The sequence below is a fragment of the Labeo rohita genome, chromosome 16 (assembly GCF_022985175.1).
Source record: "Labeo rohita strain BAU-BD-2019 chromosome 16, IGBB_LRoh.1.0, whole genome shotgun sequence".
NCBI classification, from domain to species: Eukaryota; Metazoa; Chordata; class Actinopteri; order Cypriniformes; family Cyprinidae; genus Labeo; species Labeo rohita.
The window spans coordinates 18,895,795-18,911,225 of record NC_066884.1 but is presented as its reverse complement, the minus strand read 5'-3'; the positions used below and the strand labels follow the sequence as shown (position 1 = coordinate 18,911,225).

At 38.9% G+C, this 15,431-nt stretch overlaps 1 protein-coding gene across 2 annotated transcripts; it reads left to right on the top strand.

Annotated features, from left to right (window-relative positions):
* Nucleotides 1-2,702: 2,702 nt before the first annotated feature.
* On the top strand, nt 2,703-15,389 carry LOC127178731 (uncharacterized). Of its 2 annotated transcripts, none has more exons than XM_051131796.1 (10): nt 2,703-2,834; nt 5,714-6,386; nt 6,584-7,105; nt 7,204-10,661; nt 10,776-11,001; nt 11,616-11,786; nt 11,897-11,986; nt 12,075-12,270; nt 12,367-12,574; nt 12,747-15,389. In XM_051131796.1, exons 2-10 carry the CDS (start codon nt 5,774-5,776, stop codon nt 13,977-13,979), a joined length of 6,717 nt encoding a protein of 2,238 aa, XP_050987753.1. In that variant the 5' UTR covers nt 2,703-2,834; nt 5,714-5,773; the 3' UTR covers nt 13,980-15,389. The 2 variants fall into 2 exon arrangements, with proteins under 2 accessions (XP_050987753.1, XP_050987752.1); XM_051131795.1 differs by having other exon boundaries at nt 11,882-11,986.
* Nucleotides 15,390-15,431: the final 42 nt, after the last annotated feature.

Below are 15,431 nucleotides of genomic sequence, written 5' to 3'. Positions count from 1 at the left end.
GTCACGTTTACATAAAGCTCAATATAAAATGTGGCAGTATGCCTTTAAGGGTGACATAATTTAGATGTGACATAATTTGACTGAGGTGAAGCTAACACTGATCAAGGGTGAGTTCTGTCATTGAATTGTATGATTTTAATCTTGTTTTTTTGAGTGCTTATTTTGAGGAGGACGAGCTAAAGCGTCAGGCCCTGTCACAGAAAACATCCCAGAAAATAATGAAAATGTTTGAAATCCAAAACATGTCAAAAAAGGTTACAGAAATTCCTTGATTACATGTTAACAGTTTTATGCTAGCATGCTGGAAGGCTGAGTAATGGCTGTTTAAAATGGTGGACCATCAGGCCCTGTCACATCAGTCTCTGGTCACAGTCACGACAGTCCTGTGATATGGCCTTACAAGTGAATGGCATTGTTCTTTTTTATTACCTTTATTGCATATAATATGTATTTAACATATGCCACAGTAAAACATTATTTGAATAAATAGACATTACACTGGAAGTTTTTATGGCTATCCATCAATTTTTTATTTTTATTTTGTCCCTCTTTTACCTAAGCCTATGTAGCACTGCTTTTGGGTTTGCACTTTATATGTTAATGATATTTCAATACAGATATAATTGTCATTTATATTCACTTTGAGTAATGATGACTGTAATTATTCCAATTCAGACAGGTTGCAGTTAGATGACTCCATTTAGTGCAACTGAGAGACAAAGGCAATATCAGGCACAACTAAATGCAGACCCTGAGATAACGGAGAAACATCTTCAGAAAGAAAGGCAGAGATGGAAGCAGAAAAAAGGAAAGAAGGAAAAGTATTCACAAGTCACAAAGGCATATGCGCAAACTATGGAGAGAGCATCAGAAAAAAATTAGGCTTATGAGAAAGGCCGCAGTTCCAGGGCTGGGGCCAGGACCTTCAAGGTTAGAAAAAGGCTACCGTCACAGTACCACTTCATATTACAACAGGGTGATATCATAGTAATATCTACATTATTACCTAGAAACTGACATGCAATTTCCGTTATTACCATGTAATTTACCAAAGTAATAATGTAGATATTACCATAGTATATCATAATATAATGTGATACCACAGTTATTTTACATTGTGCTAGTCAGCTGAATGTCTGCTGATTACATTTAAATAAAATATATTTTTATGTTGAAATAAAATGAAATTAGTTTATTAAATTAAAAAGATTATTGGACTATATCAGTTGTCCGTTATATTCTAATAAGTGTCCTTGGCTGAACTTTACCATAGTCTAATATTACATGAACATTAAAATGTTAATAATAATTTACAATAACCCTGGTGAAAAAAACAGCATATGCTGGTAGGTATGTTTCGATGCTGGGATGCTGGTTAGGTATATTTTAATGCTGGTTTAAGCTGGTCCTTTGCTGGTTTATGCTGGTCCTTGACCATTTGGAAGCTAAGACCAGCATAAACCAGCAAAGGACCAGCATAAACCAGCAAAGAATCAGCTTAAACAAGCATCAAAGCATACCTACCAGCATATGCTGTTTTTTTCACGAGGGAGGAATGCTTATTAAAACTTAAATAAAGAACACAAAACATAACTTTTTCTGCATCAACGAAATCCATAATCAGTCACAGCAATGTCAGTCATGACACACAGGTAATTATGATATGAAAAAATGTACTATTTGAAGAAATCTTGATGAATTAATCTCTTTAACTGTGTAGAACGTTGATCCTGGAGGGCCGGTGTCGCTACAGAGTTTAGCTCCAACCCTAATCAAACACACCTGAACAAGCTAATCAAAGTCTTCAGGATACATGTTGGTATTTTTTTTCTTCAGGGTTGAAGCTAAACTATGCTGGGACACCGGCCCTTCAGGATCAAGGTTCCCCACCCCTGGTGTAGATGAAGGTGAGGGTGTACAGTAGTCAACATGTGAAGAGGATCAAAAAAGTTGTCATGAGACAAGAACAGGTACTGTTTTGGTTTTAGGACAATTTTGATGAAAGGTTTTGATCCACTTCAAATGTTGACTACTGCATGTCCTCTACTATGTTTTTGTAAAAAAATTTTTTTTTTTTTTTTTGTTTGTTTTTTTACAACAATATGAGCGCCTGGGGTGTATGCTGTGATTTGTGTGTACTGCAGTTGACTGAAAAGTTGCTTATATTTCTTATAGGAATTACAAATCCATGTTAGATACAATACAACATGTGACTAATAAGAAAATGCTATTTGTATCAGAGAAATTCATTAGGAAACCATTCTAACATATACAAATTTGTCTGTGACAGGGCCTGACATTTTAGGGGTGAAATGCGTATAAAAATGTATTTTATTCAAAAATAAAAACATGCTGAAATGGCACTTTTTTTCTCCTACGATTTTTTAAGTGGAAATGTACGTTTCTGGTAGAATGTCCCATTTATATGTGAATATGCGTGTATTTATAATTTAGTTGACAGTGAACAATATTTATTTTTTTTTTTTTTTTTTTTTTTGCGCAATTCATATAATTCTTATGTGACCTCAGTGTTATGTCCAATAAAATGCTCTATTATCTTACAGAAATATCAACTTACCTCTACATTTCGTCCTACCGAATTTTGAGGTGCGACGAGATCCCTGAAATCACTATTTTATTTCAAGAACTACAACTATTTCTGTGAACTACAACTCCCACGTAGAGTCTCCGTTTGTGTGTGACGTCACACAACCTGCATCTCAGTGTTGTGATATGGCGATCTCGCATAAAGCCCATCAGATAATGGCAAAACCAGTGATTTATCAGGAAGATGCAGAGTAAAAAAGACGCTGAGAGAATGAAAAAGAAAATCGGTGAGTTTGAGGCTTATATTAGTTCATGCATTGCCTTGCAGTCACACCTCTATGGCTGTGCACACACAATCGAGCACAGACACGCGCCATATAACAGGCAGTTTTGCACACAATGGGTTAGAACAGCAAATCATCTTGTTGGCGAAACGTTGAAGGATCTAACCACTGCACGAGTGAGAGTAAACAGCCATATTGTTGTAGTCGTTGAATTCGAGTTCTCTTTTCTTCGTTGCTCAAATGATTTTAATGAATCTGCGAAGTGGGCTGTGTCTCTTAACCTAGTGATGGTGTACGTTCATAGACAGCAGATTTGTCATCTCAATAACCACTTGTACTGGTTTCTTTGTATTGTACACCTTACCTAGACAACTGCTACATTCATTTGTTACATTAATGTTGTATTGCATAGGTTGCACAATTATTTTATCTACTAATTCTAATTCTGAGACAGTTAGTTGCAGTTTTATTGATCAAGTGCTGGCATAATCCAACTGCACTTTTCAGTTTTTGTGTCACTCCATATGTATGTGTTCCAGTCAGGCTGTCAGTCTGTGCATTAGTGGTGGGGATTGTTCATTGACTCTTTCTGTATGATACATCCATTCGCCATTAGGTGGTGACAAGAAACCAAGTGTTTGAGTGAGTCGTTGAATTATTAACTTAACCAGTTTGTTCATAAACACTGATTTATTCTGGAACAAAACACCACAACTAGGCATGGATGATATCTTACTATTTGTGATACGTTAGTACAAGATAAAGTCTATTTGTTGACATATTTCTGTGTGCGATCGTGGATGGTGGAAGGTGGATATAAATTTGAGGAGGAGTATATCGTTAAACGAGGAGCTCCTTCTACAATTTGGAACTGGTTTGGTCAGGGCTGTACAGTGTGACAAAAAATAAATGTACTACAGTAGCATGTTATAGTTTTGCATGTGTATAAGCCTGTTTACAAACCTGTTGTCTAACAGATATCATTAATTGGCATGCTTTTTCTCCGAACGAACTTGATAACATAATTGAATGTTTGAAATAACTATTTGTGATCAGACGTGGTTTCATATCACACAATGACGCAGAAATCATACTATTTTATAGAATTATATACGGTGATAAAGGCTATGTCGATTAGCATTGCATTATAAATAGACTAATCTTATAAAAATACCCAAGATTACTTGAAGAACATAAATTAACTATATATTGTCACAATCCTATGTTTACTCCAGTTTCGCCAGTTAAAATTTCTCTATCAGCGTTGTATTTAGCTACACCGATCACCTGGATACCTTTGTCCATATTAGGGTTTTCCTTGAGCATTGTCAGTGCCGTCTGCCATGCATATGTGGCGTTTCTGCGCAAGGGCGTCCTCCAGCTTCCAGTATGAATTAAACAGTCATTACATTACTTGTGTACTCAGTAATGCTCACAACACCCTATTTTTCTCTAAAGAAATAAAATTCCCTGAATTATCATCATTGATATCATTATTGCAATAAATACCAGAAATTATAATAAATATATTTTTCAAGCCAATATCGTCCATAACCACAACTGTATTTTGAGATGCAATGGCTAGACTGTCCTTTGGCTTTGTTCAGAGCTTTCTTTGTTATTGGAGCAAAATTGACTAAGTATCTGTGGCAGTATAACTGTAAAATGTATGTGCTTATAACTGCTACTACTAATAACTGTAATCCACTTCTTAATTAGTTAGCCTTATTTATTATCAAAGAATTAGGATACTGCATATTTTAGCTCTTAGTAGCTTCAGAAGCTCTTAAAATGAACAAAATCCCATCTTCTGAATATCCCTGAAACGGATTCAAATATAGAATCTTATGACTAGACTACTGAGAGCAAGTTAATGTGCCTCAGCTTGACCATTTCAGTGCATTGTAGCAGACTGGAATGTTCTATGCAGTTGTCTTGATAGAAGGAAACATGATACATTTCTAGTTCCCACATTTCTTTATTCTTCAGACATTTTTCTTTAAATACCATAAGTTTTAGCTGTATGCAAAGTGACCAACATTTGGTTTTTAACCATTGGAAATGGGTAATATTCAGCAATCTGGACTGGAATCTGGATTATTTGTTCATGATACTTATTCTCTTTAAAAGAAAATAATTATCATCTGTATGCAAAGTGACCCACATTTGGTTTAGCTATTTAGTTTACTACTGGAGCCATATTAAAATCCCAATATCTCTGGAATTAAACCAAAGAAGGGCTTAAAAGTGAAGATGCCAAAAGGTAAATTTGTTATGACATAAAATCTAAAAGGGCAGATATCTTCAATACTTTTTGAGTTACAAGCATGCAAATTTTAGAGAGAATTTTTGAAAAGTGCTTTTTCCCCATATTTGAAGAGTCACCATTGACAAAAAATGCAGCAAAGAATGTTAAGTCAGTTTTACTAACAGACCTACCAATCTCTGTAAAAATAACATAATGATGCTGCTGCCATTTTTCTTAAGTAATTTTACCCCCCTGTAATTTGGCTCTGAAGGTTAAAAATTTCATTTTACCCTTTCATTTTATCTTTCTTCAGAAAAAATATTGACAAAATCAAAAATTTGAGCTGGGGAAGTTTCTGAAATTTGGTTGATTTGACACAGAATGACCCAAGAGTGTGTAGATGAAAGATGTATAACACTCACTTTATTGGAAGGCTGTTCAGATGTCCTTAAGAAATATGACTAGGCTTTTTAGGCTAACTTCCTCCACAATGGTAATAATTGACATTTACATGCTAACATGTCTAAAAATCCAGAGTTATACAACAGTAAATTTTGGCTTTTTTGGTTAGTTCAAAACTGTATGGTGCATTGTGACATTGGATGTGTATTTACTTGTATACTTTCTATTTTAGGAAAACTTTAGAGATCTGAATTCAATTAAACATTGAGTTTCACCTCAAAAGTTGAGCATCATGGAACTTGGTAATGACCCACTCTTGGAAGCATCTGCTCCTGAAGCAAATCTGCACAATGAGCACCTTTCACTTTCAGACCCCCTGTCTCCTTTGGAAGCACCATTAGATAGTATTGTACAAGGAATAGGGACAACAGAGAGTACAGAACGAAACAGTGGCCTTGAGTTGAAGCTGGACCTCTATGTCCCGGCACCACCAATAATAGAGCCCATAACTCCTGTAGAGGAAACAGTGGAGCATTGTACACTTCCTGTGGCAACACAAGAGGACACCACACAACCTGAAGCCGTTAAAGAAGGAACAGATGAAGCTGCCAACGCTAAAGGCTTTCATTGTGAAAATCAATCAAGTTTGGTTGAGTCAAGTGTGGATACTGTGACAGAAGTGGAATGTGAGCATGCATCCAATGAAACAAGCTCATCGGATTATACGGCTGCAAGTTGCATGCCTGTAGAACCCATAAGCTCCAACGAAACACCCAAAAATTGTGCCAACATTAAATCACCAACTGAAAGTAAAGTATATAATGCAGACAGAAAGATCATCCCTCCAAAGAAGGACAAATTTAACCCTTTGAAAATTGACTTCTCCAAAGTAATACCTCTCACCTGTAAGTAATTTGACTCTCATGTATTTACAATGTTAAAGTCAGCATAAAATTGAAATTGATATTATGGTCTTAATGCATATTACTGGTCTTATTTTGAATGATTCATTCCTACCCATTCCTATCCATGTCATAACTTGCTCTTTCTGTGATATGACCTTTCTAATATGCATTGTTTTGTTTTTAATACCAACTTCTAGCATCCCAGCTCTCACTACAGTGCCTAGAATGTCACATCATCTTCAGTGACTCCAAAAGCAAAGAACGGCACCTTAAAATGAGCCACCCTGCAGAATATCAGCAGTGTATGCTGGGAGATGCCCTCTTTACTTGCTATGTTTGTGATCAGCATTTCAGCTCCTCCACAGAGCTCATGGCCCATCAACGCACACACACAGGAAACGAGAGGTTCAAGTGCCCATTCTGTAGTGAAGCCTTCTACCGATCCTGTGAGCTAACAAGTCACAAAAAACAGACTCATTTCAGCAAACATGGATACACCTGCTCAGAATGTGGCAAGCCTTTCAAAACTTTTACCTTGCTCAGATACCACCAACGGGTACACACGGCAGAAAAGCCTTTTGTTTGCATACATAAACACTGTGGTAGAAAGTTTTCTGCGTCTAAGTCTCTTCAGCACCACTTAGAAAAACATCAGAAAGAAGATAACCCAGATGACCAGACAAATGCTTCCGCCACCACAAAGAAAAAGAGGGAGAAAGGTAAACGATCAAAACCTTTTCCTCGTTACCAATTCTGTGTCATTGCAGATTGTTAAATGTTCTGGCCATTTGATTTATTTATACTTCTTATTCTGCAGGAAAAAATGAGCGGAAATTCCCATGCTCACAGTGTGCCGCAGTCTTCAAAACTTCGAAAGCACAACTTCTACACATCAAAAATAAACACTCTCAAGAGTCACAAAGTAGCACTGTGTTGGCGCCACAACTAAAGCCACCTGGACCTGCTCTGATACAGACAGCAAATGGACAACCACAGACTCTGATCATGGAAACTGTCGGACCAGCACCACAGCAAATGGATAAGCTTGATCCTGAGCAAATTAAAAGACTAATTGAAAAACTTGGAAATGTACAGAAAGTGAATCAGTTGGTTATATTGCCTTTGCAGCCACAAAGCTTTGGGTCACCCCATCCACAGCCATTAATGCAACCATTACATGTGAATTTTACTGAGTCAACCGTTCAGCCAACACAATGTGATAAATCTGACACAGACTCATCAAAAACAGAGCAAATTAACATCCAATCATCAGCAGAAATGGGAGATTTGCAACAAAAGGAAGCTGTTCTGTCACAAGAGGAAACCATTATTTCATCAGAAAACTCAGAGACCCAAGTAACACCTGTTGAACTGACACAAACAGAGGTCCAAATGCAAATGGATGAGATTCAACTTGAACTTATACCAATACAGACTGAAACTCCAGAGTTGCTGGATCAAACACCTTTACAAGTTGAAGCACCACAGAATGATTCTCTTAATGAGATGGCACAAATAGCAGAGGAACATATTCCAGTCACACAAGACATTGCGTCTTTCGAGACAAACAATGAACTACCTTTAATTCCTCAACCGGAAACTGAAAAGTCTCATCTTGTGGAGGAGGACAGTGTGCCAGTTGACACAGTAGGATTGGAGGAGACAGTTACCAATGTTGAGATGCCATGTCCAACACAAATGCTAGATTCAACAGAATTGTCAGTGGAATCAGAGTCACTGGTGCTAAGTGAACAGAGTGATATAGGCAAATTAAGTGAACCGCAAGAACTTCAGGAAATCAAAGCTCTAGAGGATCAAGCTGAGATAGAGAAAGAACCATCTGTGCCAGTGGAACCACAGTCTCAGCCTGATTCTCTCAACACTGTTCAGAATGACACTGTAATTGACCTTCAACAAAGCTCTGTGCTAATACCAGACCAAACTATAGCCAGTTTACCAGATTGCCCTTTTGTTCAGAAGAAACTTCCAACAAAGAAAAAAAGATCTAAGAAACCATTGGTTGAAAAAGTAGAGACTAAGGAAGCAAATAAGGCATGTGATAGTCAGGTAGCATCAACTAAGAAAATTAATACTTCATCAAAAGTAATTACTAAAAAAAGAGAAAAGCCGAAGAACAAAAAGCTTGTAGTCAGATTTGGACCAACTGAGAAGAAAAAATCCTCTAAACCGAAGGTTATAAAAACATCAAAAACCAAACAAAACCAGAACCAGCAAATTAGCGATAAAGACCAAGTTCCAGAATTGACTCAGCATGACAGTAAATTGGAGTTTAACCAAAAAGATAAAAAAGGAAAGGGGGTGGAAAGTTCTTCAGAAGCAGCAGTGAAGACAGCGGGTCAAATGAGTTCTTCATCGGAAACCGTTTTGGCGGAACCAGATGCAACACAACAAGTGAAACCCCAGAAGAGAAAACTGAAGAATCAAAATAATTTGGACAAGAAGTCAAACTCTGTCCAGGAGGCTCACCAAGATGAAGCACTGGTACCTGTACAAAAGAAAAAGAAGCAAGGAAAAACATCTGCAGAAGAATGTCCCAAGAAACCCAAGGTTAGAAAGACCCAAAATGATGATTTAAAGAAGAAGACCCACAAATTACCAAAGAATAAAGTAGCAAAGGCAAAATCTAGACCTGATGTTCCAGACCTGGCTCACATAGAGAAACAAGCTTTGCTCTTATTAAAAGGCCACAAGCAGCCTCAGCTCAAGGTACACAAGTTGGATGCTACTGAACTTGAGAAATCACCACCAAGCAAGTCTGATAAAAAGGCACTGAAAAAAACAAAAAATGCACCGAGAAAATCCTTGAATGTAGCATACCAAAAGAAAACAAAATCAGGTGAAAATAATTTGTTGGAGTATCAGGGAGACCCCCTTTCATTTGAAATGCCTTCTGTTGAAAACTGCCCCGGTTCTGGGTCTACAAAGCCCAAAACTGTGCGGAAACGCAAAGCTCCTACAAAGATAGACCAAGAAATTGCACTGAGCCCTCCATATTCTCAGCTTACTCTTGGGTGCCAGGATTGTGGAAAGACATTCTCAGAAGTGTCTGCTTTACAGCAGCATATGGCATCCTGGCACTCAGCTGGAAAGGCATCCTTCCCAGACGAGACAATTGATGTTGCTAAAAAACGAAGACCTGGTCCTAATCAAAAATGTATTGCACCTAATGTCTTTGAAATTCAGGTTGCAACAGATTGGGACATGGAGACTGAGGTGGGGGAGATTGTGGGAGAAAGACTGTCATTCCCAGCATTAAGTCCGTCTCCTTCTTTGACACTTGCGTCTGGTGGTGTTGAAGGAAAGGAACAAGGAGGAGACAAAGACGTTGAAGAAATTGTTTCTGGACTTGAGCAGCCTCCTGAGCAAAATCTTTTAGAAGTTTGTGAGATGCCTTTACAGGCTTCAACCCCAGTTTTAGGCGAAAGTATTGTGCCCCAGGAGCTCACAGAAAATGCTAGTGAGAATGTGTCAGAACAAGCACAGAATAATGAGATTGGGTCCATCACAGAAACATCTTGTGCTGAACTCAAAGATGCATTAGAGGAAGAAATCAAAGAAGAACTGCCTTTAGAGGTTAATTTAGTCATGGTTGGTGAAAAAAATGTGGAAGAGAACCATAACACTCAGATAGATAATGTTTTGTTTGTTTCTCAAGAGCTTGAAAATGAAGTGACCAATTCAGGTTCTCAGACTCAAGAGTCTGCAAATGATGCCGGTGTAGTATTGACTCAGAATGTTCTTACTGAACCAGAGATAAAGCAAGAAGAAGAGGAGGTGCTTGTCCGTAGAGTTGATGAACATAAAAGAGTGAATGGAGGAAACTCTGCGACAAAAGGTAAGAAAGGAGTTGGAAGAAGCCGGGGCAAGAAACCGCTTGGAAGAAGAACTAGCACAGAAAACAAAAGTAAAAAGGACATGGAAGGAAATAAGGATCCACAAGAATGCCAAGTCCTCTATCATCTGTGTGTAATTGATACTCCAGAGGGAAAGAACAAGGAAAAGGACAAGAATGGAGTTAGTGCCTCTGAAACTTGTCAACCATTGTCTTCTGAGGAGGCTCCTGAGGAACAGGTTGTTTTTGAACTGGACTCTGTTACCACAAGTGTAATGGATATTGTAAACTCTGAAGACAGTTCATTTGAAGAATCTAGAGAGCTGGTTCGAGATGGCAGCTCTCCTGGAATCATACTGGAAAAATTCTTGACAGCTCGTGAGAGAAATATGGAAAATCCAAATGCCCAGGGTCAGATCAGGGTTAGTGTTTTTGCATGTTTTTCAGACTTTTCAGATGTTGTCCTTTAACTCGTGTCATGTAATGTATTGTATATGTGTATTATGTATCTGAATTACCTACTGTTTTCATGGTAGACAAATTCCATGTTGGATACCAGTAAAGTGACTTCGGCCAACACATCAACTGACGTGAAAATAGAAGAACGTTCTTCAAATCTGGCTCACCACAATCTGCTTTCATCTGAGAGTACTGCGATGCGTGGAGTACAAATGTTTTTGGTCAAAGCTGAAGAGCACTTGACTACAAATGAGATGTTTCAGGCACTCCAGCCCGTGGATCATCATCGTGTTGCATGTCAAGGTCAGTTATAACTGAATAAAACTTAGTTTCTGTTCTAATATAACAGTGTCAGGAAAATAGTTGGTGCATCTGCCCTTCACACGTTCGATAAGAGTCCTGGCCTGAACACATCTAAAGGCCAAAATACTGTTATAATCATAGTGCCACCTGCTGGCAACAGGAAATTACTTGCTTTACTCTAACTTAAACATGCAATGTCCAATCTGCCCCAAACTTCAAGTTTAGTAACAGTCCTGGCCTGAAGACATCTAAAGGCCAATATTCAGTTATAATCATAGCGCCACCGGTTGGCAACAGGATATGTCCTGTTTTACACTAACTCCAACATACCATGTTCAAGCTGCACCAAACTTCATATGTTTGATTAAAATCCTGGCTTAAAGACATCTACATGCCAATATTCAGTTATAGTCATAGTGCCACCAGCTGGCAGCAGGAAGTTTGGCATATATAATTGACTTTGACATATTCCTCCTATATTTACCACTTTAAATGCATATTGCTCACCGTTCGCTGTTTTCCAAAAGCCACTGGGTGGCGGTGGGCCTGGGTGCAAGGGCCTTTTCAACGCTGCTGGCAGCTCTAATTTGTTTTTGTGTTTGTCCCTCTTTTAGATAAGACCATTTATAGAAACAGAGATGGCACCTCTTCAGATTCTCATGTAGTACCCCTACAGTCCTACAGCAAGCAGTGTATATTTTATCCTGTCAAGGAGGAAGAAAGGGAACATTTAGTGGAGCCTCCTCAAGCGGACCAGACGTTCTTAAATTCGGAGGAACTTGCAGGTGAGAGATGTAATTATAGATTTTATAAGATACATAAGAAAAAATGTTACATTTTTTGTATGTTATCATTAATCTGCCCACCTATAACATCCCAGCTATAACACCTATAGGGGCTTCACCTGGAATTGAAGAATGTGAGGAAGTTAGGGTGGGTTCGGTACAAATGGACGTGCAACATCTATACTCAACATCTGAAGAGGGTAAATAAGAGAACTGGCAGTTTAATTCTTTAATGTGTGGTTTGTCCCATGAGCTTAGTTTGAGAATGTGCTCTTTTGCTTTTTGTAGGTGATGTTAGTGCTGAACAGCAGAGAACTCAAGGCTTTTTAGAATTCCTTTCTGAGAATTCAGACACGGATGATGCTGATAATGTCCACTCTGAACCAGAAGCTGAAACCATTGTTATGTCCTGTTACCAAGGAATACAGAGTAATGGCACAGCACATCAGAATGGCAGAGAGAGATGTGGTCCAAGTGGCAAAACGTGAGTATTGTTGGCATAACATAAAGTACTGGGTATGCCAGATTACTGCCACGCAACAATCTTTAACAGCCATTTTTTTTCCTCTTTGTTCTTTAGAAATGTGAGTGCCTCTCCAACAAGGCACACAGAACCAGAGAGGCAGCTCAACTGGAAGCCCATTAACTACTTTAATCAGTATTTTAGTTTGGATACGTGGAATGAAATTGCTGTTTGCACAAGGGAAACATCAAAACTGCCAAACCTTGTTACAGAAAAAGAGGTCGCACAGTATGTGGGAATCCACATTGCAATGGGAACTCTGAAGGTTAGTACATGAAAACATTTGAAAAATGGGTCACTCCCAAAACATGGTGACAAACATTGTCCTTCAATTTTTAAGTCATTGAAAAAAGATTTTAAATAGTCAAGAAATGCATAATTGAATAACAATCTCCATCTAATTGTTGTCTCTCTTTGTCTGCTTTTTTATCACAAAGTTTCCAAGCACAAAGCTCTATTGGGAAGATTGCACTCGAGTACCTCTGATCTCTGATGCCATGTCGGCTTCAAGATTCTGTGAGCTTACACGTCAAGTGAAGCTGGCCAGTTCTGGCCAAGCTTCTGTGGGGACAAGTAGCGATCAACAGTCTGAAGAAAGGAATAGAACACCACCAGAAGCTCACAGTAACAAGGAGGCACATAATTGCACAAACTTAAAGACAGATCCTTTGTGGAAGGTAATGCCATTAATTAGAAGAGTTCAAGACGGTTGCCGTGCACTGAATCGACAAGGAAGCTTTGGGGTCGACCAGTACCCCCTTCCTTTTCAAAGACACCCAACCCATTCATTGCTTCACACAGTTGTCATAAATGGTGGAGGGTTAGTTGTGGACTTCAACTTGAGTGTAGATGACTCCAATAGAGAAGATGTAGTTGAGAAAATGGTCTCTAGAGGTAAGGAGAAAAATGAAGGGATGGTGTTTCTTTGCAAACCGGAACTTTCTACACCTTCTATGCTGGAGCATCTTTTGGAGGCTGGTGTGCAAAGCGCTGGCAAGGTTGGTGGGGCAAGAGGGCAAATAGGTGACGAGTTTGTGAGCTCGGATGGAAAACTCAAGCTTTTCAGATGTCATCATGGCTTTATCCTTTCAGCAGTGGTAAAGGAAAAGCCACGCTCAACGTCTCTTGTCAGCGGCTTTGAGAGAGCAATTAAGGCAGCGAATCTCAACCGCGACTTGAGAAGTCTTTATCGCACTCCCTGCACCAACTCGGCAGTCAGCGCTTGGCCACAGTCTGTTCTCTGGGACTTGATCGATCTGGTTTTGGTAAATGCATGGATACAGTACAAGCAAGATTACAGTCATTACACTACAGATCTGTTATCACTTATGGCATTTCGTTTAGAGGTGGCCAAAGCATTGATTCTCTCCAGTGGTGTTGACGCACAAGACTCATCACCTCCCTGCCCTCCTGCTCCAAAACTACATGGCCCAGATACAAACTCAAGACCTTCTCAGGTTCTTGAGACCCCTTTGCCTGATGAACATTCACGGTATGATGGCTTTGGGCACTGGCCGGAGCAGCTGGCAGAGGGCGAGGAGGCCAGGAGGTGTCGATTCGGAGGCTGTGAGAGAACATCACGTGTGCGGTGTCTCAAGTGCTGTGTGTTCCTGTGCATTTCTCGAAACCACAACTGCTTCCTGAAGTTTCACAGTCAGGGGTCTTCGTGAGGCACACAGACTGTGCACATTTTAACTTAAAAGGATAGTTTACCCAAAATAAAAATTCAGTCTTTAATTACTCACCCTCATGTCTTTTCAAACCCGTAAGACCTTTGTTCATCTTCGCAACACAAATTTAGATATTTTTGATGAAATCTGAGAGCTTTCTACCCCTACATAGACAGCAACACAACTGCCACGTTTAGCGTCCAGAAAGGTACCAAGAATATCGACAGAATAGTCCATGTGACCTCAGTGGTTCAACCGTAATTTTATGAAGCTAAGATGATACTTTTTGTTGCGCAGAAAAACTAAAATAACAACATTATTCAACAATTCTCCTCCGCATCACCCTAGCACCATTTTGGAGTACCACGACATATGCACGTTACAGCGTAAACAAGCCGCAGCACATGCGTTGTTAACATGCAGATCAGAGCACGCCTATTTGTCATGGTATTCTCCAAAATGGCACTAAGATGACACAAAAGAGTGGAATTCTGGAATAAAATTGTTATTTTAGTTTTTTTGCGCAACAAAAAGTATTTTCGTAGCTTCATAAAATTACAGTTGAACCACTGATGTTACATGGACAATTTAGCCGATGTTCTTGGTACCTTTCTGGATCTTGAACATATGGTGTTTTTCCTGCTGCAGTTTAGTACCACTTTAGAGTGGGCGGGATTATACACATCGCCCTGTCAAGCTCTCGCTGGATCCCCTTCATGGTACAGTCACACGGGGCGTCGGCGTCAACGCTTGACGAAAGGAGTGGCTGACGCAACCGTCATAGTGACAACAGCCAATTAAATTACTTTTCTGGTGTTGCATGAACACGATTGGCTAGCATCTGCACTAGTATATTTGCAAAAGTGATCTGATTGGCTGATGCCTGCGTTGCCACTTGAAAAGTTCAGAGCCAGAGAGAACTCAAATTTCGTTAAAATATCCTAATTTGTGCTCCGAAGATGTACAAGATGTTACGGGTTTGGAACGACTTGAGGGTTATTAATGACAGAATTTTCTTTTTTTGGGTGAACTGTCTCTTTAAACTTTCTCATTTACTAAAATAAGATGGTTAAATATTAAGTTATTGCTCATGAAAACAAATCCTGAGCCATCCATATGTATTCTTGTCCAGGTTTTGTAGTTGATGACTCAATTAAGCTCACTTGGATGTGTAATGAATGTTATATTGTGATTGTTATATTTTCTTTTTATGTTGCTACTGAGTTTTAAATCTAGCAAACATTAGAAAATGTCCCATGCATTGTTTGCCTTCCATTTCCTAAAAGGAAAAGTTCATTTTAGAATGTGATGTTTTCATTTAATATTTCCTGGCTATATTGATTCCTGCTCAGTGTGCATTGTAAAGCCATCCTCAGTTTATTTGTATGAAATAAAAGCTTTTACATTTTATAGTATGGGCTCATATTTGTGATAACACTTTTATGCATTTTT

Excerpts from the sequence above, each read along its gene's own strand:
- LOC127178731 (XM_051131795.1), top strand. The coding sequence starts at position 5,774 with ATGGAACTTGGTAATGACCCACTCTTGGAAGCATCTGCTCCTGAAGCA. Across the intron at positions 6,387-6,583 it reads CAAAGTAATACCTCTCACCT|CATCCCAGCTCTCACTACAG; the intron begins GTAAGTAATTTG and ends ACCAACTTCTAG. Across the intron at positions 11,987-12,074 it reads ATACTCAACATCTGAAGAGG|GTGATGTTAGTGCTGAACAG; the intron begins GTAAATAAGAGA and ends TGCTTTTTGTAG.